Source organism: Rhinatrema bivittatum, chromosome 8, assembly GCF_901001135.1.
Source record: "Rhinatrema bivittatum chromosome 8, aRhiBiv1.1, whole genome shotgun sequence".
Taxonomy (NCBI): Eukaryota; Metazoa; Chordata; class Amphibia; order Gymnophiona; family Rhinatrematidae; genus Rhinatrema; species Rhinatrema bivittatum.
In genome coordinates this window covers 37,185,874-37,210,362 of record NC_042622.1, presented here as the reverse complement: position 1 = coordinate 37,210,362, position 24,489 = coordinate 37,185,874, and the positions used below count along the sequence as shown (strand labels likewise).

Below are 24,489 nucleotides of genomic sequence, written 5' to 3'. Positions count from 1 at the left end.
GTAATTGCGCTCTTCACATGCAAATGCATGTGAATGAGGCTATTAGGCATTCACTCCTGATGCAAAAAAAAAAAAAAAAATTGACGATCGGGCCCATCACAAAAACTGACGCCGAGTTTAAAGGTGTCGGTTTTCGTTACCGGTGGACAGCCACGAAAACCGATGCTGATAAACCCAGCATTGGTTTTCGTGGCTAGGTCGCTGAAAACCAACACCGAGTTTATCAGCGTCGGTTTTCGCAAGCGACCTTAGCGCATCCTTTCTAATGTGACCCTTGCGTTAAGAGAGCGGGCGCTGACTGTTCAGCGCCCACTTTCTACTTTATTGCATCGGCCCCTTAGATAGCTAGATACTAGCATAGATGCCTGTCAAAAATGACACACAAAAATTCCATTTAAATCATATATTGCTAATCTTTATTTAAATTCTTGACAGTCTCTGCAAACCCTTTGCATTTCATCTCCTCTACAGCATCCCATTTGCTCATTTGTATGGGCGTGTCTTCTTTTTGCCAATCTTCCCGCATTCAGTTCTCATCTGTTCACTGGCATGCATGTGCAGTAGTTTTAAAACGACAGGGAAATCACAGCAACGTTTGTGGTTTTGTTTCCCATTCGGAATGACACAAGCACAACTCAGTCTTGTTTCTTTTCTGTTGTACCAGCATGGGCTCAGCTCCAGTTCTGGTCTTAAACTAAACAACGTTACTTAACAAGCACATAACTGCTAAAGGGTTTCAGCTGGTCAAATTTTATTTCTAAATTACAAAATCAAAGAAAAGTTTCTTAAATGACAATAAAAAAGAGAAATGACTGGCGAAAACAGTTTGGGTACCTATCTTAATAGTCAATGTAATTCTAACAATTGAGAGCACTGGAATCGTTATCTAAATTAAAGGTGCTGATAACCATTATTCTGCACAACCCAATGGTTGCCATTTTAAGACTAGCGTGTGCAAGTATGTGGAACCTGAAGGATTTTATCCAACAGCTTTTAAAGCCTTATCATGATTCTAGTCACATCCAGGAGCTATCAAAGCCAGAGTTAAATCTCCGTACTGGGAAACATTTCATAAGCTTGATAGAGTTTATTGAGAAGTTCCTTCTTTTCCTTCTCCGGTAGGAAGCTGGATTGGGCTGCATTGATGTTCTGCAATGAAAGGTTTACTAAATATTAGACTGTATGGTCATAAAGCTCCACATCCTAAGAGACAGGTTTTTACTCCCACTGCATCTATGGCCTCCCATGGATGCACCTGGATGCAAAAGCAGAAGTAGCTCAGCCTGTTTCTGTACATATGGAGCTATGCGGTCAATTCAATTTTAGGACGGGGCTTCCCAAACCTATTTATTTATTTATTTTATTTGTGTTTTTTCTATACCGGCATTCACGGAGTTCGTATCATGTCGGTTTACATAAAACAAGGGGTGAGCAATACATAACTATAACTTGAGCGTATACATTACAACTTTAACAAATTATAACAAGTGCTCAGAAAAAGAAGTTACAATAAAACAGGGATGATTCTAATTGGGAGTAGAAGAAGAGGATGATAGAAGTTTAACAAGAAGTAGAACTTTGTGGTGGTTGTTAATGTCTATATCAGTTTAATGGATGATGATCAGTCTTGCTGTATTTGGTGTAGGAGAATCAGTAAGGGTCCGGAAAGGCTTTCTTGAACAGCCAAACAAACCTGACCTGAGATGCCCCACATAGCCAGTTGGGTTTTCAGGATATCCACAATGAATATGCATGAGATAAATTTGCATACATTGTAAACACAGTATATGCTCATTTACCTCAAGCATATTCATGGTCGGTATCCTGAAAATGTTACAGGTTTAGAAAGCTCTGGCTGAGGGCACATCAACAATTTATATTATAGCAGCTCATAAACAGAGAAAAGTGCAGGTCTAGCATGGGGCACTAACAGTGCAAAAATCCATTTATAACAGGATAACTGACTTAGCCTACAGATCTTCGCCAAGAAACATGCCCAAAGAAATTTAAACAGAACTTTAAGACCTGGCTATTCAAGCAGGCTTACACTTGAACTACCTGCTCCAACCCCACCTGGTAATTTACCCCCCTTCCGCTCCTCCCTTCCCCCTTTCCTTCACCCCCCCCTAGCTGCTTGCCGCACCAATATTCCTGCTGACCTGCCGTTAGCCCCTACCTTATTAACCCACCGCTCCCCCAACTTTGTCCCCGTTAAACTGTGAACACGTTCTTACCACAACCTTTTGCTTTTAAATACATCTTCACCACAGCCTATTAAATGCAAACATCTTGTCACTATATTTGGCAATATACTTTGTCTGTAAATACATTTGTCTTCTCGTCCCTTTATCTGTAAAATTTTTGCATCCCTATAAATGGATATATATCTTGAATTGTTAGTTCTAAGTTATTGTGATTTGATAGTTCTAAGTTATTTAAATTCCAGTTTCTTGTTTACTGTAAAGCTTGTTTGCTACATTCTGTTCTATGTAAACCGATGTGATGTTCCCAATGAATGTCGGTCTATAAAAATGCTTAAATAAACATAAAAATAAATAAATATTTATTTTTACAACAGCTATGGACACTGATTGGTAATGTACCCTTTTTAAATTAATTGACAATGTTTCTGCTCTCTGAAGTGATTTAAAAAAAAAAAAATAGACACTGTATCAGATTTCATCAAATTTATTCTGCATATTATCTAAGCTGTTGGAAATCTGATAATTCCTGCCAGCAAATCAACATCTCGGAATACCTCCTCCTGCCCTCCCACAGTGATGAGGGAGTTCAGGTTTGGACTGACTACATCTTATTTTATTATAATGAATCGCAATCAGCATTCAGTAGATATAACTGTATGCATTTTTCTAAGTGCTTTTGGGAAACAAGACTATTTGATAATACTGTCTGCTGTGCTTTTATAGAAAAGCTACACATGCTGGTGTGAATACCTACTCCAGCAGCAGAAAGCTGCCATAAACAGATCTGGTTTCAAGCTGTGCAATATAACCATAAACTGAAGGATGCCATATGTGAATAAACCTTATATGCAAAAATCTGTAAAACCAGGCCCATTCATATCACTCAAAGACCAGCGGTTGCATCTTTAGCCTGTTTTGTGTTTGGGCGTAACTGCATGCTCACCATCATACAAGGAACAATTTCTCTATTTCTGCTATTAGGCAGAGGGGACTGGAACAATTTTTATAGTGGGCAGTGGAGAAAACTGTTTTTGGCCTGTGTATAATAGAAACCTGAGCCCTCAGGGGCCAGCACTCCTAGTTTCAACACCTCTGCTCTTAAGGAGCTTAACTGCACTTCTTCAGCCCTTTCCAGGCACGGTTTGGATTCTGCTCTGCTGCTCTTGATCTTTTGCTATACCGCAAATGACCAGCATCTGCAGGAGAAGAAGGAACAGGACAGTCTGCAGTACTTGTTTTCCTTAACAAATTTATTTCATTATATATTTTGAATTATGTATCTTATATTATATTGTAAACCGATGTGATGTTTTCCATGAACTTCGGTATATAAAAATAAATAAATAAATAAATACTTTGTGTTTTCTGATAGATATATATATATATATATATAATGAGGACCAAGTTGAAAACCATTTCCACAGGCAAAACAGTGCTTTACACATGGAAATGTGCTTTGTGAGAACTGCCCGCTCTATATGGGTGAAACACCCCTCTGAAGCGATTCTGGCAAAGCCTCAAGGACCCTGGCTAGAACTTCCTGTAACTCTGGTCTTCCTTTATAGGTCTTCCAGCCTGGACTTCCTGTGGTGCTGGCTGATGACATCACATCCTGCATGAGAATATAAAGAAGTTCCTTATAACCAGCCACCTCCTCAGTATCAGGTCTTCCTGCCTTGTCTGCAGTGTGAAGTGCTACTCCTTGCCTTGTTCCAGTCCTGTTCCTGCTTCTTGCCTTGTTCCAGTCTGTGCCTTCCCTGTCCTAGTTCCTGTTTTGTTGTGTTCTTGCTCCCTGCCTTGCCCTGTCCTATCCTACCCTCATCTGTCTTTATCTGTTTTCCGGTTCTTATTTTGGCTTCAGATGCTGACCAGGGCCGGCGGAAGCACTAGGCGAACTAGGCGATCGCCTAGGGCGCTGAGCATTAAGGGGCGCCGAGCCGCTGATGGCCAATGGCCGCCGGTGGACGTCATCCCAATAGCGGCTGAGCGGTGAACTACTGCTATGCTGTGTGCCGAATACACACAGCAAGAAGATCGGCGGGGCCGTGGTGGAGCTCAAGTCACCACGGCCGGAAGAAAACAATCGCGTCTAAACATGCTGGTGCTCCAGCTCCTTCCTGCCCGCGCGGCCCCGGAAGACAAATGTTGCCGGAGCCGCGCGGGCAGGAAGGAGGAGGTGCATCAGCCAATGCAGGAGCTTCTCCTCCTTCCTGCCCGCGCGGCCCCGGAAGAAAAATGTTGCCGGAGCCGCGCGGGCAGGAAGGAGGAGGTGCATCAGCCAATGCAGGAGCTTCTCCTCCTTCCTGCCCGCGCGGCCCCGGAAGAAAAATGTTGCCGGAGCCGCGCGGGCAGGAAGGAGGAGGATCATCAGCCAATGCAGGAGCTTCTCCTCCTTCCTGCCCGCGCGGCCCCGGAAGAAAAATGTTGCCGGAGCCGCGCGGGCAGAAAAGAGGAGGAGCATCAGCCGCGTACAGAAGAGGAGCAGCGCGGCTCGAGAAGTCCGGGGCCGCTGCAGAGCCCATCCTGCAGCGGCCGTGAAGAGGAGGCCCAGAGGTGAGAGAGAGACTGAGGGTTTGTACAGTGTGTATGTGTGCGTGTATGAGATGAGTTGAGAGACTGTGTGTGGGAGTGAGGACCTGAATGTTTGCAGAGACAGCATGTGAGAGCCTCTGTGTGTGTGTGAGAGAGACAGCATGTGACAGTGAGAGCCTGTGCTTGAGCAAGACAGCATGTGGGAGTGAGAGAGAGCCTGTGTGCCAGAGTCAGACAGCATGTGCAAGTGAGAGACTGTGTGTATGAATGATTGTATGAGAGAGAGCATGTGAGAGTGAGTGCCTGTGTATGTGTGTGAGAGAGAGAGAGAAAGCATGTGAGAATGAGAACCTGACTGTGTGTTTGAGGGAAGAAGACAGATGGAGAGAAAAGAAATATGTTATAAAAGGAATTGGCAAAAAAATAAGAAAGGGAAGGTGGAAAAAAAAAAAGCCTGTGACCAACTGATTAGAAAACTAAGATCAGACAGCAAATGTAAAAAAAAAAATAATTATTTTTTACTGATTGGAACATGTAATCTTTGGGAATGTGCAAGAGTAGCACTTTCTCTATGCGGATCTCACAATGTACCATGAGGCCTGCACAGAGGAGGCAGCAGAATGGGCTTCAGTGCCAATAGTAGCAATCAGCACCTCCGCAATAGCCATACAGCAACAGTGACAGTGGCAGCAGAGGAATGAGAGAGGCTCTGAGGTTGCTGGCAAAAGAAAGAGAGGGGGGTCTCTGCCTTTAGTGTGTGCATGTGTATGAATGGGAGTTTGCCTGGCGGTGTATGTGTGTGAATGCATGGGTGCCTGCCTGAGGGTGTGTCTGTGTATGAGAATGAATGGGTGTCTTCCTGGGGTTTGTATGTGTGAGAATAGATGCCTGCCTGTTTGTGCTGTATGTGTGTGTGTGTGTGAGAATAAATTGGTGCCTGCCTGGGGGTCTGGGTGTGAGAATGAATGTGTGCATGCCTGGGGGATGGGGAGGGAGTGGTGTGAAAATGAATGGGAGCCCGCCTGGGGGTCAGTGTGAGAATGACTGGGAGCTTGCCTGTGTGTGTGTGTGTGTTTGTGTGAGAACGATTGGAAGCTTGCCTGGGAGTGTGTGTTTGTGTGTATGTGAGGGAGCCAGTGAGAGCATGAGTGTGTATGAGAAAATCCAGGGGAGTAAGAGTTTGTGGGGGGGGGGGGTGTGGAGGGGGAGAGAGTGCCTTAGAGCCTGAGTGTGTCAGTGTCTGTGAGAGCGAGAGGTTATGGTTGGGTATAAGAGCATGAATGTGTATGTATGTGACAGTGTATGTGTGAGAGAGAATGGACATGTGAGTATGTGTGAGAGAGAGAGGATAACCTCAATCAAGAGCTCCCATGTATGGACAGCAGGGGCTTTTTAAAATCCTTATTAGTTTTAATTATTGTGTGTTATTTGATATATGTGCTGTTTTGAAATATTTTATTGGTTTTAGGAAATTGTAAAAAATGTATATGATTTTAATTAATAGAAATTCTATTTATCAGTAGTTTTAAAATATTATTTTATTAGTATGGTTTTACTATTATAACTGATGCTTTATGTTTCTTGATTTTATTTGTTTTATGAAGAATGGTGGTTCTGTTTTTCCATTGTTAATACACAGAGTCTGGCTTCTTGGGGTTTCCATTTCAGTTTTTGTCTAATTTGTGCTCCTTTATTTTGTATTCTGTATTTGGTGAGGGTCTGTCTCTGCTCTGTGTGTGTGACCATGATGAGAGATTCTGCTAGCATAGGGATCTATAGCAATCGGGTTTGTTTTGTTTCCTCAGTAGGTGGAGTATTGGTATTCTAGGACCCAGTGTAATATTTACCCTTGCTTATTCACAGGTAGGGTTATTGTTGTTTGAGTCCTTGGTGTTATTACTGTTATGTTATGATGGGATTGCAGTATAGATTTTGAGTGTCTTTTTTGTGGTGTTTTGTGTTAGTTCACAATGTGCCTGGCAGTGGAAGCTGTTTGTGCTGCTGTTACTGTGAAGTGACACCAGAATTTGAAAATATCTTTCAGTATGATGAGCTGTAAGGGAAATATCCAAGCTCCATTGTTTGGGGGAATTTCAGTGGATGCACAGAGTTACAGAACTGGAGGTACAGGATTTATATTGACCTTCTGTTCCTTCCTATATATTCCTGACTTCACTCTCATAGCCACATAGAATCAGTTGACTGAGGCTATCAACATAATTTTATAGTGTGAAACTGGCCAGCTTTTTAAAATAACGCAGAGGACCCTTTGGACTTTTTTATTAACACTTTTTTTTAATAACCAATTTTAAAGCAGGATCCATGCTATAGAGGTGGGTGAGATGAAGAAATGTCATTTTGGCGCCCCCCCCCCCCAATTCTTCTGTCTGGAGACACCACTGATTTTCTGTGACCTTAAGCATTAGTACAAGAAGGATTAAGGGGGGATGCTGGAGAGGCACACAAATGCATTGGCCCCCGGGCACCAGAGACCCTTGGTGCGCCACTGGGTGCGAGCCATATGGAGCCGCAAGTGGTGGCAAAGAGGAGTGGAGATTTGGCAGGCCGCAAGCAGTGCCCAACCTGCTTGCGACCCAGAAAACCCCAGTCAGCGGGCATGATCGAGAATGAGGTAAGGGTCGGGGCCGAGACCGGGGGGGGGGGGGGGGGGCGCAAGGGAGAAGGCTCGCCTAGGGCGCCAAATCCCCTTGCACCGGCCCTGATGCTGACTATAATATTTGATCTCTGCCTGCCCTGACCAAAGCCTGGATCATGACTTCTGCCTGCCCTGACCATTGGCCTGTTCTCGGGCTTCTTCCTCTCATTGGGACCTTGCCTAAGTCCTAGGCTCGATCTGCAGGGAAAGTTTGGTAAAGGTAAAACCCAGACCCAGTCCCTGAGCGTGTCTGCCCACTGACGGCGTGGGCCTAGTGGGTTCGCCTGTTTGCTGTGTCAATTACGCCTCGGCCCTTAATGACTCACCGACTGGGACAATGGGGGTAGAAGCATGCACATAAGGAGGTGTTTCTGGGGCCAGGGTTTGAAACTATGCCCATACTTTTGAATTTTCAAAAGACTGCATAGTTTTTGCTATGACAACTACCTGCACAAATTAGCAGATGAGTGCGAGTTGCTTTTCCTGGGGTAATTTGAAAGTCAGTGCAAATCCGTAGGTAAAAAAGCACTCACAGACTTTGAACTTATGGGAACAGTCTGGACCGGGTGTGTATAGTGTTCTCTCTGTTCCTTTCCTTTGAGCTTCAAGTCACACTCCTTATATTCAAAGAAGTATAATAAAGTACCTGCCAGACACTATGAGATCCACTGCTGAACCAGGAAAATCTTGATGCCAATTTAAGCCCAGTGCAGAGCAAATGCGTTGTGAAGAGCTAGTAGATGCCAAATGGATAGTCCATACCAGGGTTACGTGCACCATTTGGACGTCTCTGATTACTCTTGTGCTTTCTTATAGTGTGACGCAGGCAAACTTACCACTGCCATAAAATCCTCTGTTGTAAAACCCATGTATTTTTTAGCGACTGAGTAATCTGTCTCCAGCGTAGAGTCAAAAAGCAGCGGCCCATCGGTATTGAAAGAATAATTAGCTTTATCTTTCTTGAACCTGCACAAACAAGGTAAGCATTAAACATTTTACATTTCCTCACTTCGACATTTCATGCTCAGGCTGTGATATAGTGTAAGATACTTATGAATCAATCTGACTGACAGGCATCGGAATATTTGGCTAGGGGTTTTTCCGTGCATCAGAAACCTTCTCCGTCTGCCGGATCTCTCTAGTGATGCCACAGCCTCCTACCTATTATATTACTGTCTAGTGAGTCAAGTTGTTACAGATGCTAGACTACCATATCAATAAAAAAAAAAAATTCAGATGTGGGACATGTAGAAGCTACATTAAGGCTGTGAATTTCATTTTCTATTTCTTTCTTTTGTTTCATTTCTGTTTTAGTGCACAGAAACAATTTCATATGCACTAACACAAAATAAATGACATTTTATTGGTTGTTTGTTTTTTTTTGGTGTCATTTCCAATGGGAAACAAAATATATTTTCCTGTCATTTTAAAACAGCAGATCCCTACGCTACATACATACAAATCTTTAACAAGAAGAGCCGCCTAAGAAAGCAAGGTCTTATTAGGCAAGATGTTTTCTATATATGTACAGTAAGGTGGGCGGTTTTCTCAGCATGAACTTCAGAGAAGTAATGCTCTTATGCAATAAGAGGTATTGTGCACAGCATCTATAAATTTATCGCTCTCACTCGTATGTGAATTGTAATTTTTTTTGTTCTTATTAAACAGTGCAGAGTTCTAGTAGCCAAACTGGTTCTGCAAAAAAAATAAAATAAATAAAAAGCTGCATTCTTTGTAGTTTGTGACACCTTTACTGAAATAAACATAAGAATTACTCAAAGAGTTTCATGTCTGGTGATCACGCCGCAGCACCACAGCTTATTTTTGCAGCCAGGATCTGAGTGTAGCACAGCAGGAGCACTGCTACTCAGCTAAGGGAACAGCTCCCCTAGGTGAGCAAACTGGAGAATTCGTCTGATTTAGGCAAGTGTCTCTCCCCCACCACCGGTTCTCTGACCTTGTCACTCTATCGTGTCTTCTTGAAGAATTTGCAACTAATGCGGAAAGACTGCCCTGGCAGGCGCAGTGGAATAGCCCAATTTCCATTCCGCTGCATGTGGCACTGATGAATTTGAGAAACCCAGAAAGGGGGGATTAAGGGTGATGAATGGCTTCAGATGAATTTCCCATGTTTGCTGGTAACGTAGACATCATACAGTATAAATAGGGACCTTCATTTTTTTGTTTGATTTTTTCCCTGGAATTTATTGGGGTTTATTGCAAGAATAAAAAGATCTACTAGGAAAAATGGCAAGTCTGGTTTTCCCATTGATTTCTCCTGTGTTTGTTCTTCTTGTAATAAATACTGATAAATTAATAGGGAAAATACAATAAAAAACTGAAAACAAAGGTCCCTAAATATGGATTGCATTACTTTGATACACTTACTGTATTACCGGGTGCTTTGTAAAATCTGGGTCACATGCACCAGTGAGATAGCTTGACCAGGGGCACAGCTGTAAGATAAAGCCAAAATTATACCAAATATTTAGAAGGAGGTATTTAAATGAAAAGTTTAGTTTTTAAAATTTATATTCTGCCAGCCACTTCAAAGCAAATTACAATTCAGTACAGTACTTCTCTCCCTGCCCTAGAGAACATATAATCTAAGTTTGTACTGAGGCAAGGGAAGGTGAAGTGACTTGCCCCAGGTCACAAGGAGCACCAACAAGATCTGAACCCTGGTTCATATCCCACTGCTCTAACCACTAGGTTACTCCTCCATCGGATCTGCAAGCTGACCCCGATTCTGCTTTGTTACTTTGAGGGCACTTCTGAAAAGCCACTGACGCATGTAAATGGCTACTTACCTGGATAAAAAGGCTATCTGAAAATGTCCCACCCTACATGCAGGTAAAAGTATAAGTGTCATGGACACATGAGGCCAGGAGAGGCAATGACATACATAGCTTTGCATTTCCAAAACTGTGCATGGTTTTCTTGGCAGAAAAATCATTCTCAGAAAAAGGCAGGTCCAGATTTCTGCGGGTGCTTTCTTCTTGGGCAGTTTTTGAAGTGAAAGTGCACACACTTTCCCTTTGAGAATCCGTGCAAAATCCGTGGCTAGAAATACCCATGGACTTCACCCAGGCCTGCATAATTCTGAAAATCCCTCCTTTTTCTACCTTTCAATGTACTTTTTCTTGGAGTTCAAATACTTGCACTTGTCAGGCTATAGGACTGTGGTGTTTACTGGTGGTCCTCGAGGGCCACAAAAGGGTTGGGTTTTCAGGATATATCCCTAATTTGTATGCATGTGAAACATTTGCATACAACTGAGGCAGTGTGCATGCCAGTCTATCTCATGCATATTAATTAGGGAGTATCCTGAAAACTCAAGCAGCATGTGGCCATTGAGGACTAGCGGGGAATACCGGTGCTACTAGACGGCAGCTGTGCCGCATGCAAAAAGGACCAAAAGAAAGGACGAGAAGACTGTTAAGTTCTTATCTTAAAAAAAAAATCCCAGCAGCCCTGAAAAGGAGAGCCATGCAACTGCAAACATGTGCAGCTGCAGCCTGGATGAGCCTTCACTGCTGCCTGCTGTACTGTAATCGGCATCAGGGCTTTTCCATGGAACTGAGATTCCAGCTGTCCCACACCTCCTATCTTCACGTTTCCTTCTCTCTTTTATCTCTGCTATAATGTCATGCGTTGGCCGCTGTACGCATACAGATTTCCTGCTTACTGTACAAGACGCAGCACCAACCAGAAAGAATGTACCTCAAAATGCATGTTCTTTGCCAGCAGCTCCTTATACAGGACAGGATCATCAATGGTGTGGTACCCGTGTCCTATCCTTTCCGCCTTTAGGATTTCAACCGCCTATAAATAACAGGAAAAGAATTTGGTGGAGGTTTTGTTTTTTTTGCCAGGGCGATCATGGTCTATATATATCGCTTTGAGAGATTTTTTTTATTAGGAAGGTGATTAATCAGTGATTTTTAAATAAAAATATATGATAACTACCCAAAAAGAAGCATCAATGTCACCATACAGAGCAAATTAACCCCTTGACTCCTGTTCGGTTCAAATACCAACCAGTATTACAAGTACAGCAACGCTGTTCAGGATACCAGCTAAGCAGAAGAGTTTTGCAATTCAGACGTATCATGAAGGCACTTTAGTCTCACCTTCTGCTCCATAATGCCTCAAAATCCCCATATAGCAATGCCTGCTTTTAGAGTACTCATATAGCTCCATGCCAAACGGGGTCAGCTGGATCAGCCCTGGTTTTAATCCCACTTCACCTATAGACTTGTAAACCCAGTTTCTCATGCACATGATGGAAGAAAAACCCAGAACTGGCTTAACTTATCTCATCTGACATGGAACTACTGTATGTGCTCACACTATAGTGGAATCCTGTGATCTCCTGTGGGGCACCATTGATAGTAACTAGGTCCAACAGGAAAGTGCAACTTGTGTGCTATAGAATTCTGCAACTTTCTGATGAATGATCTTGTACATGTATCACCTAGTTAGGTAATTTTGCTTATATAGAGCTCAATGTCTAGTCTACTGAATGCACATGGATAATATAAAAGCTATTACTTAGGTTCTTAGGGTTGCCACTTAGCTAGCATTCAAAATTTCTAGATTCGCAGCCCTGGGCTCATTAATTGTACTTTTGGATGCATGACACGAGTCAAATACTTACCCACTGACACAGCATAACGTATCTATGCAGCTAAATCATTGGTAAACAAAGTAAGATCAAGCTGAAGAAAGTAAAAAGAAACCCTGGGCAAGTAGGTTTAGATACTTGAAGGGCAATCAACAAAAGGGATCCACCCACCTAAGCACAGATGGGCCGATACAGTACAGTGCGCTCTGGTGGAGCGCACTGTTAGCCCGGGTTTGGATGCAGGTTTTCAACGCGCGGCCAACCCCCCCGAAACTAATAGCGCCCGCAACATGCAAATTCATGTTGATGGGCCTATTAGTCATTCCCGCGAGATACAGAAAGCAAAATGTGCAGCGAAGCCGCACATTTTACTTTCAGAAATTAACGCCTGCCCAAAGACAGGCGATAATTTCGGCCGGCACCGGGGAAGTGCACAGAAAAGTAGAAAAAAATGCTTTTCTGTACACTCTCCAACTTAATATCATAGGAATATTAAGTCGGAGGCCCCAAAAATTAAAAAAAAAAAAAAAATGTAAAATGTGCCCGCGGGCCGCGGGTCAGAAGACGGCCACGCAATTATGCTGGCGTCCGTTTTCCGAATCCGTGGCTGTCAGCGGGCTCGATAACCGATGCCGGTAAATTTGAGCGTCGGCTGTCAAACCCGCTGACAGCCGCCGTTCCTGTCAAAAAGGAGGCGCTAGAGACGCGCTAGTATCCCTAGCGCCTCTTTTTACTGCGGGCCCTCATTTGCACGCAGGCCAATACTAAATCGTGCGCACAGGAGAGTGGCCTGTGCGCTCGTCGGGAGAGCGGGCGCTCACCGGCTCTCTCACACTTTTTTCTGTATCGGCCAGAATCCCTTGTTTGAATGTTGCCCCATGCAGAGTGGCTAGATACATTTTTTTGCCACTTTAAATGAAGGCATTCCAGGGCTGCAACTTGATCAGGGGAAAAAACTATACATGTGCATGGGATATTTCAACAAAAGACTCATAGGGCCGAATTTTAATACCTACACGCGGGTGTACATTTGTGCGCACAACCCGGCAGCCGCGCGCATGTTATAAAATCTGGGGTCGGCGCACGCAATGGGGTGCACAATAGTGCACCTTGCACGTACCGAGCCCTTCGGGAGCCCTGCTGGCTTTCCCTGTTCCCCCCACCTTCCCCTCCCTAATCCAGCCCTCCCTAAACCCCCCCCCCCAACCTTTATTTTATAAAATTGCGCCTGCCTTGGGTAGGCGTAGTTTGCGCACGCCAGCCAACAGCTGGCCCGCGATCCTGGGCACAGCAGCCCCGCCCCTAGACTGCCCTGCCCATGCCCGCCCCTCTTTTCAAGCCACAGGATTTACAAGCGTCCCGGGGCTTTATGTGCGCCGCTGGGCCTTTTGAAAATAGGCCCGGCGCGTGAAGGGCTTTGAAAATCTGCCCCATAGTTTTTGCCCGCTAATTATTGTTCCCTTGAAGTTGCATGAGAATCTGCTGTCCACGTTCCAGTTGCTGCCCAACCATGGTTTGAATTGAGTGGCTTGGGCCTGTGGAGCATGTCCTGTGATTAAAACGCAGGTGGCAGACTCCCACAGAGAAAACTCATCTGCACAAATATCGGGGACAAAGCGTACAGGCACGTTTGTAGTCACCTACGTTTAGCTAATTTCAAAACAGAACTAGCCCGGGAATTCCTTGGAGAATTTGAGAAAGCTATGTGGGTGCATAGGTGCCAATGTACTTTGCCATTATGTGACACTGTGAAACTTGCCCCCTTAGTTGCTGGACTCAGGGAAAACAGTTTCAGCAGTGATCAGACGCAGATGGATTGCGCTATGTCGGCCTGCTTTACTGTACCACTCTGCGTCACTTGAAAAGCAAATGCAACATGAAGGCCTTTTTCAAAACCAGGCATGCCGGCTCATAAGAACATAAGAATTTCTGTGCTGGATCAGGCCAAGGGCCATCAAGCCCAACTTCCTGTCCCCGACAGTGGCCAATCTAGATCACATGTACTGGGTGGGATCCCAAAGAGTAGGTCTAATAGCGACTGATGCATGGAAAACCGGCTGCCTGAAGAGCAGCTTCCTTGCACACAGCTAACGGTATGCACGGTATCCCACAAAGCGTGCATTTTTAGCCCTCCCGGGGGCACAGTTTAGGTGGGATCAGAAAATAACGTGCACAGGCTGTAATTTCCAATCCAATGCTAACAAAAGCTGTGTTGTGCATAAAACTTGCAAACGTTAATGCAGAAGAAAAAGACTTCAGGTGGCAATTCACAAGCGTACTGCCTTGTGAACAGCATCAAGTTAAAATGTAGATACCCTAGTGGTGAAGACAATCCCCTGAGGCAGCCCACTTCGGTGAAATGCTAGGAATATCAGTCTCCTGTGACTGCAATCCTACACATCTTACCATTCTCAATGGACTTTTTTTGAAGTTGAAGCAGAGCACTGGGAGACTGTGCACATTATTTGTTTAAGCAGCATAATGCAGCTATAATAATTAAAATTTAAATAAGATTTAAAAAGTAATGGATCTGCATTAATTCCAGCTGCCACTTAAATCAGAGGTTTTTTATGACTCATGATTTTGCCCATTACCAATTCATAAGGCAGTATGCTTACAAATTGGCATCTGAAGTCTTTTTCCTCCACATTAACAATTGCAAGTTTTCTGCAGAATGGAACTTCTGTTAACACTGGACTATTACCTATCTAGGTACGCATACTTAAATTGCAATATATTTAATCTACACACTGGATATTTTTTTTTGATGCATTTATTAATATGTCCGGTGGTCTCTCCCCGGTCTATTTGTATTTTCTAGTCTAACATGAGCCGTTCTCCTGGCAAAAATCTGCACGTGGATAAAACAGGCGCAAATGACCGTGGGCACTGCGTGACCCACAGCAAGTTTTGAAGTGAAAGGACACGCGTACTTATCTCAAAGAACGGACAGTCTGACAAATGCACACCCACATCTCCCCCCGCATCCAAATCAAATGCCAATGGGCAAGACAGCACTGCCGCATTCATTCCCTCCCCATTGTGCGTCCACGTCTGACTTCTTACCTCCCTGACTACTGAAGCAGGCCCGGCCTCACCAGCATGGACTGTTCTGTGAATGCCGTACCTCAGAGCTTCCTGGGAACATGCAGAAGACAAAAGGATCGGTTAAGCCACTGAGCAGCGGTGTAAAATAAATAAATAAACGACTAAATAAAATGTTCGGCTGCCTCAGATCACGCTTAACGTGTAATTCCAGCGTACGCTTTCATTGATCTGTGCATATTAGTAAATTTGACCAGGCTTAACGGTTTCCTGTTCCATTGGTTTTCAACCGCTGCCCAGACTGTCGTGGAAACTCTATGGAGGGAAACTAGATACCCATCCACGTGCGCGCACACATACATATATCTTAATATATACACAGTACATACAAAATCAGGTAGGCACTATTCTTACTCATGTGGCAGGAGATTATACCTTCCCATAAATCAATAGCACCAACGAATCAAGCAGTTTCTCTTCTATTTTGTACCGAACAAGACAATAGGTTTTAAACTCACGTTTCATAATGGACGGTCCAAAGCCCAGAGCTATCTACCTGCCCTGTTCTTCCCTAATGTCGACAGAGGCAGAACAGGGCCATCAAAACTGACCAGGAGATGGGAACTGGACAAACGGTAGAGCACAGATGACAGACCAACTGGGAGAGACGCGCATTTCTGGGATCCGTGCGTACCGCGCGGATTTTAAAAGGCCTGCGACAATGCGCATATTTCCCATTACGCTCACAAAACATTTTTTGGGGAAGGGGGCGGGGTGTGGACCGGGCAGGCCGGGTCAGAGGCATGAATTCTGCAGCTTAAATATGCACGCGCACAAGAAGGCACAGGGGGCCCCTGCTGCGTAACTTTACCTCGGCTGTGGACAGCGTGGAAGTAATAAAAAATAGAGGGTAATTAGAGAGGTTTAGCGAGGTCTGGGCTAACAGGGTAAAAGGCAGGCAAACCAACGGGGAGGTGTTAGGAAGACCGATTGGTTAACTGGGCAGACTGGGAACAAACTGGGAAGATGGGCTCCAGCGTCGGCACGCGTATCTACTGACATCTCCCCCTGTTTACGTGGTCCAGGAGGAATTTGCACGCAGGTGCGCACATCCATATAAACTGGGGAGCACACGTACGGGCAACCAGGCTCACATACGCGTGCATGTTATAAAATGGCCACGGCCGTTGAGGCACGCTAGAAAATGCACGCAGCTCTTAAAATTTACCTTTAAGTGCATTAAATAAAACTGTTTACAAAAATAAATACTGGAGTCTCCAGATAAAGTGCAGTGCTTATTTAAATATATCAGTTACACTCATCACTGAAACCAATGTTATCTATTTTGGCTCTTCTGGTCTTGATGAAGGCTACCTTTTAGAAGCTAAATTAAATAAGGTTTGTGCAATATGCAGAGCTGATGCCATTCCCAACAAGAAACACCTGATAACGAAAAAGAAGCATTATCATGGAGTAATGCTTATGAAGTAGCAAAGGTTTCCATCACCCAAATTACCAGCAAGCACACCTTAACAATTTATATTCAATTTTTATACTTTTACCAGTGTCTTTTCATGTATTTATTATTATTAGGTATTAAAGAAACTGGATGAGACTTTTCTATGCGCATGCATTATGGTCCAGACTGTAACAACCATCCAAAAAATGTGGCATAGACTGAATGCTAAATGAAAGTTAAAAAAAAAAAGGCATTCATATGGACGTAGGCAGATTTCAACGATAATGCCTGCTTTGGGGAAACTGAACAAATGTTCAAAATACCATCAAGACATCTTTAAGGGAACATCTGCGAGGAGTTATCTGTTGGACTGATGGCATGCATGGTCCTGGCTCCAACGCTCCCTTCGCTGACATGGCTTGCTGTTGTCCACCTGACAGATAATTTCCTTGCCACAATTTCTCAGTTAAGAGGTTTTAATCAGGCCTGGATTTTGGGAAGTAGCTAGAGCACCAAATTTTAAATACCTGAGCCAAAGAGGGGCTGCTCCTGCTTGCTTTAGGGCTGCATGCTGGCACCGCTTTAAAAGGGGTTGCCACTGTGGCACTCTGCCCCCCCCCCCCCCCCCTTCACCTGCTCTCTGGGGGCAAGGGAACCTCCAAGCTCTCCGGTCCTACCTATTAGTGCCACGATCTTAAATCCTGCCCTGGATGTGAGCACCTGTGAACATTTTCTTGGAACTCCCTTGAAGCAGGTAACATATCCTGAAACTTGGCTGTATAAGAACGTGAGGTCAAGCCGAGGCTAAGGGGTAGATTTTAAAAAGCATTTACTCGAGCAAAACTGGTTTTTGCTCGAGTAAATACACTTTACTCAAGTAAGTGGGCTTTTCAAAATTGCTACAATATATGCCATTGAATTGTCCATAGGATTTACTCATGTAAGTGCACTTTACTCGAGTAAATAGCTTTTGAAAATTGCTACGATAGTATGTCACATTTACATGCGTAACTCCTTTGAAAATGACCCCCTTAGTACCTTTTGCTGTTCACTGTGTATTCTAGGCCACTGATGTGACATTTTTCTTGCATTTATCAGAAATTTAAAAGCCAGGCAGATCACGTGACTCTATCATTGCAACCTGCTAACGTTCATATGAATGCTCCAACCTTCAATTAGCAATGCTTATTAATGATCTCAGAGTGTGCACTTTACATTTATTTGACTTTTAAAGGTTTGTTTTTGGATTTTTCTCTGTTTTTATTGTTCCATATTAATAAACTGGTTGATTTTTAGGACAGGGACATGTTTATAAATCTGAGAATACAACTGGATTTCATTCTCAAAAATGCCCCAGTGCTCTGAAGCCAAATTGGAATCTAAATATTTTTTCTAACTGTAATCTCAAATCTCTATTATTCCTGCAGATGAATAGAGATAACAGTTATTTTGCCATACGCTATTGAATTATATCCATTAGTGCCCTTGTCTGACAAACCTCATAAGCCTGCCTATGTCCTAAGTACGTTTCAGAGTGCAGTGCCTCATCTCCAGCCAGGTCAACAGCCACAACAGTATCATTGTGGTACTTCTTACAGAGATCTACAACCTCAAGGGACCAACCTGTTAAGAGCAGAAATTAAGAAAAAGTAATAAAGTTCTTGCATGATCACTTTAAGATGATGTGTTTAGCACCAAATAAAAAGACACACTTTTTGTATTGGCTGATGGCACTATTGGTCAAATCCAGCCTTAACCTGACTGACTCAGAGGACATTACTGACAGGAAAATCTACCAGTGATCTTTTAACATTAAAATAATTCTAAACAAGCTTAGAAAACTGAATGGAATTAATTGTGCTAGTTTACCGTATGTCTTAAAAATTATCCAAACTCCCTAGGGAGCAGGAAAGTTATCTGGGTGATTTTACTTGGATATTCAGCAGAATTCCACTGAACATGCCCGGCTAGAGTCAAAGTTACCTGGATAACTTTAGGACAGCCCTCTGGCACGACCAGACTTACCCACATCACTTTATCTAGATAACTCCCAAAGTTACCCAGACCAATCTTTTCAATCTGTATTTTTATTTATTGATTTAGCTCACACCTTTTCACTGGCAGCTCAAGGTGAATATGGATCTCTTAGTCACTAAATTTCCTTTGTTATCCTCCTGCCACCTCTCGGGTATGAGTCAAGGACTGAAAATCTGCATTTACACTTTTAAAATATCAATGGGACAAGGGAGGATTTTCCTAAAATGAGAGGCAACTTCAGCCACAAGTCATAATGGGACGAGCTCTGCCAGGGCAATGCAAATGAGGCTTCTGCTACCCAGCCTTCCTCTGGAAATATTGGTACTCAAACTAAACCTGAATATACAGGTTATCCTCTCTAACCAGTCAAACGTCTTATGATTTGTAAGTTAAAGATTTTTTTGGCAGGTAATGGAGGAAGCCAGCAGTTTCCTCCTGCTCCTTCGGGTTTCCAGCTCAGCTGGACCAGGGCTAGGACCTGACGATCCCAACCCCGGCTCCCAGCTTCCACTGCAACCCAGACATTACACATCAGATACAGTATCAGCCAGCATCAAGTGACTTCATGTCACACTCTTATGCACCCATCGGAAGAAAGGACTGTGGTAATTTTGAAGGCTCATGGACTATGTTTCCTTTGTTACTTCAATAAAAAGGCACCAGAACCTAGGGAGATGCAAAGGCCCTGTGAAGCAGCCACAGTGGCAGAACAAGGATGGCCCCTGTGTTGCATTACTTGGCATGTGGCGCAGGCAGCAGAGAATAGATCTGGCTTTGACGTTGAAGTCTCTCTCCCCTTCTCGCAAGCCCTGGTTGACAAGCTGAACCACTTCGTCAGGCGCGAGGTCACCTCTGTCGAAAGAAATAAAAGTAAATCAAGCCGTTCTAAATTTCAAACAAACCCGACTGACCCGCTCCAAGAATGGTCCAAAGGGAAAGATCTCCGCAACCCTGCAAGCACTCTCGGGCTTTGCGCATTGTTTGGAGAGTTGATCACGGAATTTAGGGGCCGTGTCAGTGTGTAAAGTTGTGCGGTTGCCGTGTCAGTACACATGAATGCACGGACATAAAGAGCGATAAATTAAAAAAAAAAAAAAAAGGGAGATGTACCCTTTTGTTGGACTGGCAATATATTTCTTGACTAGCTTTCGGGAGTTCAGTCAAACTGACTGCTGGGCCTGTTTTCAGAATGTGATGCAAGGGCAAAGCGTTTGAGCCTGGATTTTCCTAGCACACCCAACCTCTTTGTGACCTGTGATCCCAATAACTGAATCAGAAAATCCTTAGTAAAATGAACAAAGTCCCTGATATGATTGGGGACTTTGTTACATTTTCATTGATTTTTACAGATTGCTTTAATCAGACTAGGCACTGCAATTCAAAACTCAAGCTGATAGTAAATACAAGACAGATCCAAGACAGAATTTTTTAAAATCTTTTTTTTAGCTATTTGCTATTGTACAACAGGGTTACAGTTATTTCTCTTTCATTGATCTTCTCTGAATGGTAAAAAGGCACACACATTATACCAATTCTCATAGGAGGACACAATTTATTTATACGGCAAAAGTGGTCATTTAAAGGGTTATTTATTAAATTACGTTAGGGCTTTATCGCAGGCCCTAACGCCCGCAATAATGCCATAATGCATGTGATATGCATATGCAAATTTGAAAAATTTAGTCAAGTAGGAGGAGTTTATTAAAATGACGGGTGCTTAATGTTGCGTGCAATAGCGTAACGCACGCTATCGCAGGATTTAATGCCAGAAAAAAACTACACCTTTTTTCCTGGTGTTATGCTGTGCGTTATGCCTGAAACAGGCTTAGCGATAAATAGGGCACATTCCATTTCAGGTAGGGGGGGGGGGGGGAGCGGGAAGGAGAGGAGAGAGAGAGCCTCTGGGAAGGCACACATATTAGGCAACTTTTTATACCACTGTTAAAAGGGGCCATTCTGAACTCGGGGTGAGGTTTCAGTGGTGGCCTAGGTTTTGGGTGGCAGTTTTACATGCACAGTCAGAGGTACGAACAGCACAGTAGACATCAGTGAAGATTTATTGGGATTTGGAGTTATGCAAAGTATAAAAAGATGAGATTTGTACAGTGTACTCTCGATCTAGCTTGATGCACTCTCTACCTGGTTACTATCAAGCTAGGTCGAGAGTACACTATACAAATCTCATCTTTTTATTCTTTCATAACTCCAAATCCCAATAAATCTTCACTGATGTCTACTGTGCTGTTCATACCACTGACTGTGCATGTAAAACTGTCCCCCAAACCCTAGACCACCACCAAAACCTCTCTCTCTCTCCTTCTCCCTGAAATGCCCCTGACTTATCCAGCTAAATTATTTTTTTTATTTAAATTGTTATTGATTTTAAACAAAAAACATCAAGAAATTCTAACAAAATACAGAAGAAAAACAATACTACAATTGTTCCAAAATACCAAAAATATATGAAGACCATAGTCCACGTCATGAGATTGCTTCAATATGTCACATTTAAATTTTAATTCCCGTTTCTAATTCCCTTCACCTCCATGACATTAGCCTCTTTATCCACCAAAACTACTTCTAAAGGTGAATAATAATGAACCGATTCCCGTGATATGAGAGTAAACACTTGTAGGGAAATTTCAGAAAAACGGTTCCCCCAATCGCTAAGACACGTGATTTTAACATCAAGAAACTTTTCCTCCTAGCTAGGGTCTCTTTCGATACATCCAGGAAAACTGAAACAACTGACCGCAAATTAGCTCTTTTGTACATTTAAAGTAGCATGAACAATTCTCTCTCATTCTCTAGGGCAAAGATCACAGCAAAAGTAGCCCTAGTAGCTATACTATCTCCAGAAGTTTGAAGAAAAGATGACCCGTCAACACTAGAAAAAGGAGCAGGCACGTCTACAGAGCCCCCTTCTATATTCTCACTTCTCTCTTTTTTTTTTTTTTAATCAGAAATATAGAAGAATTAAATATTAAGAAAGATTTGTCAGGTAAAAATTGTAATACTTCTTTCATATATTTTTTAATAACTGCACACCTGAAAGAAAACAAGTTATTGGAGAATTTAGAAAACGCACATTCCTAGCTCTCAATCTATTTTCCAAATTTTCACATTTAGCATGCAAAAATAAACTGTCACTAATAACTGAGGCACTAGAAAGCTGAAGATTATTTAGCAATCCTAGTTGAGTTCCTATTGCTACTTCTAATTTTTCTAGTCTAGTGTCTACTTCCACCATTTTGGCCATAGCCCCAATAGTATATTCACATAGTTGAGAAAGAGTACCCTTAAGTTAGGGTCAATCCTTGCAACAATTCTCCTAATGCCTTTTAAAGAAACCGCATCAAGCTCTGAGACCAAACTAGAGACAGGTGCTGGAATCACATCCCTCCCCTGCCTTAATAAAACAGCAGGCTGTGCATTAGACAGAGCGGGAAGGCGGGAAGCTTATTATCCAGTCCATGATTAGTTACCTGGATGTTCCACTTCACAAACACCCTGCAATGGAGAGACATTCGGGGGGGGGGGGGGGGGAGGGTTGCGGGTCTCCCGACTCAGAGATGCCTTCGGACTCCTGACCTGATGTTACTTACAGTTCTAAGACAGGTCGGGTCACATGGAAATCCATAGGGCCCACTCTTGTGTTGAGATCCATTGATAAGGCTGTTCTTTTCCTTATCTCTTTCTCCCCCAGCACAAACAGGGAAAAACTGGCACGGAGGAGTGTGCGCCTTTGATATGGGGCCTAGGCGCGCTGGCAGTGGCATGCCACTGCACTCTGCTTCTTATCCCTGGCACAGAGGTAACGGGGGAAGGATAAAATCATGGCTCACCTCTCCCTGTCTAACTGCCCTGACATTTGGCCCGTCCCTGTCTGCCCGCCTTGACCTTGGAATCTTGTCTTGTCTATCTTGTCCTGTCTTGTCCCTCTGTATCTTGTCAGTCTTGGCCTGATTCTCCAGTTCTGATCACTGCTTCAGACTTTGACTACTCCCTTCCTTGCCATTTGGACCAGACCTTGCCTCGTATCCTGACTACGCCCTGCCTGCTGCCTGCCCTGACAGTTAGCCCATCCCTGGGCTCTCTCTTGGTTCATCCTCGGGATCCCCCTAAGTCATACCGGCTGCTGGAACCCAAGGGCTCAACCTGTGGGGAACGGGGCTGATTTAGGAGAAGCTCCAGCTTGTCCCAGACCATGGCGTGTTCACCAGCTGTCGGCAGGGGCCTAGAATGTACGCCTACTAGGCTGCATCAACCTTGCCAGGGCTCACAACCACTATATGCTGATGATGTGCTGTGCTGTCACTTTCTTGATGATGTCTGGACTTACCAGATTCTTTATACTCCTTGCACAAAGATGGACAGAGTTCCATATAAGATCTCTGTGCATGCAGATCTTTTTCTGTCACAATTATTTTTGTAAATAGCAGAAACCCTTTGATATAGTAGCTGGCATCCTCAACCTACAGGAACTATCCATTCTACCTGTATGGTTAATGATCAGCTTGTTATTTTCTTTCTGATAAGGAGCTTGTGCAGGTGTCTGTTAGATCTCCATACTCCCTAAGCTTCTTGCTGGATGTCCTTGAAGAAACTACAGTGTTGCTGGGCATAAATCCTCTCAAAAGAAAAATTGGCTGCCTCTGTGATGTGATCAGATGATCAGCTTAAAGGCATTAGGCTTCGGAGGAGCTGCTTTTACCTTAGGCTGCATAGGCATATTTATTCTTGTTAAGCTAAGTTATAGTAACCACCCCAGCACTAAATGCAGTACTGGCACTTATACTAACACTTGCACTTTGAATATTGCCCAAGGAAAACCTGCAGAGATTTGCATCTCTTTTCCTGTAGATACTTTTTCTGATCAAAAGTGCCTGCGTAATTTTCAGCTCCAACCTAATGTTTCCATGGAAAGGCCTCCACTTCAATGCAAGTAAAAGTGCATGGTTTGTACAACTGGGCACAGACCTTTACCCAGAGGGCAGGCACTTTTCAGGCAGGCCATTTATGTGGGTAAAATAATCCCTTTGAAACTTGCTCTCTATAAAATTATGATGCACTTCAAAAATATATCAAGGGCATGAGAATCCTTTAATATGCATTGTGTTGAATGTTGCTGTTCGCTTTGTGATGGACATTATATTCCCCTGGTGAAGACAATAAGGCAGGGCTGTAAGGAAAATCTGGGAAGGAGATCCAGTATATAAAAGAAATCAGGAAAGAGGGTGGACTCCAACTCCCAGAAGGCACAGGGGGTTCTGGAGGTGAAGGGACTTCCCAGGGTTTGCCCTGTCTAAAGGACAAGAGAGCACGGGCGTAGTGGGAGAAGGGCGAGAGCTTGTCTGAAGGAGGGGCGGGGTAGAAACAGGAAGGAGCGCTTCTAAAACCAGATGAAGAGACAAAGGAGATGGAGGTGGAGGTGGAAGTGTTGGGCAGCCTTGAGGATGAGCAGGAGCTGATGGATTTGGGAGACGAGTGGTGGAGAACCCCTCCAGAAGAGGACACACTCATGGAGACAGAAGATCAGGACCTATAAGTGAACACTGCTGTGGGGTGAATGTAGTTGTAGCCATAGTGAATGGGGAAGCACAAACCCCAGCTGCAGACCTCAGTGGGAGATGGCAGTAGGGCCTGGTTTCCTAAGAACCAGGCCCATAGGGTGCAGCCAAGCTTAGGCTGTGCAGGAAGCAACTGTGAGCAGCATGCAGGAGGATTAAGGTGAGAGGTGCTTTCTTATTGAATGCATTTGAGACTGATGTGGTTTGATAAAGTAAAGCTATTGAGAGTTTACTGGGATAACCTGCGACTCTGTGTGCTTAAGTCCAGCTCATCAACTGGGGTGACACCCTGGAAGGAATGAGGTAAAATATAGGCAATAGAAACTGAAGTACCTAACCTAGGGAGCCTCTGAGGCTGG

The 24,489-nt window shown here is 43.7% G+C and overlaps 1 protein-coding gene across 2 annotated transcripts in view; it reads right to left on the bottom strand.

Annotated features, from left to right (window-relative positions):
- Window positions 1-393: 393 nt before the first annotated feature.
- Window positions 394-24,489, bottom strand: part of LOC115096762 (adenosine deaminase-like) — a 33,757-nt gene continuing 9,661 nt past the window's right edge. For both annotated transcript variants that reach the window (XM_029611835.1, XM_029611837.1), the window contains exons 5-11: window positions 19,297-19,412; window positions 18,022-18,146; window positions 15,086-15,157; window positions 11,116-11,217; window positions 9,781-9,848; window positions 8,229-8,358; window positions 394-1,149 (exon numbers count right to left, since the gene is read on the bottom strand). In XM_029611835.1, coding sequence (XP_029467695.1) covers window positions 1,045-1,149; window positions 8,229-8,358; window positions 9,781-9,848; window positions 11,116-11,217; window positions 15,086-15,157; window positions 18,022-18,146; window positions 19,297-19,412 — 718 coding nt within the window. In that variant the 3' untranslated portion in view covers window positions 394-1,044. The remainder of the gene's footprint in view (window positions 1,150-8,228; window positions 8,359-9,780; window positions 9,849-11,115; window positions 11,218-15,085; window positions 15,158-18,021; window positions 18,147-19,296; window positions 19,413-24,489) is intronic.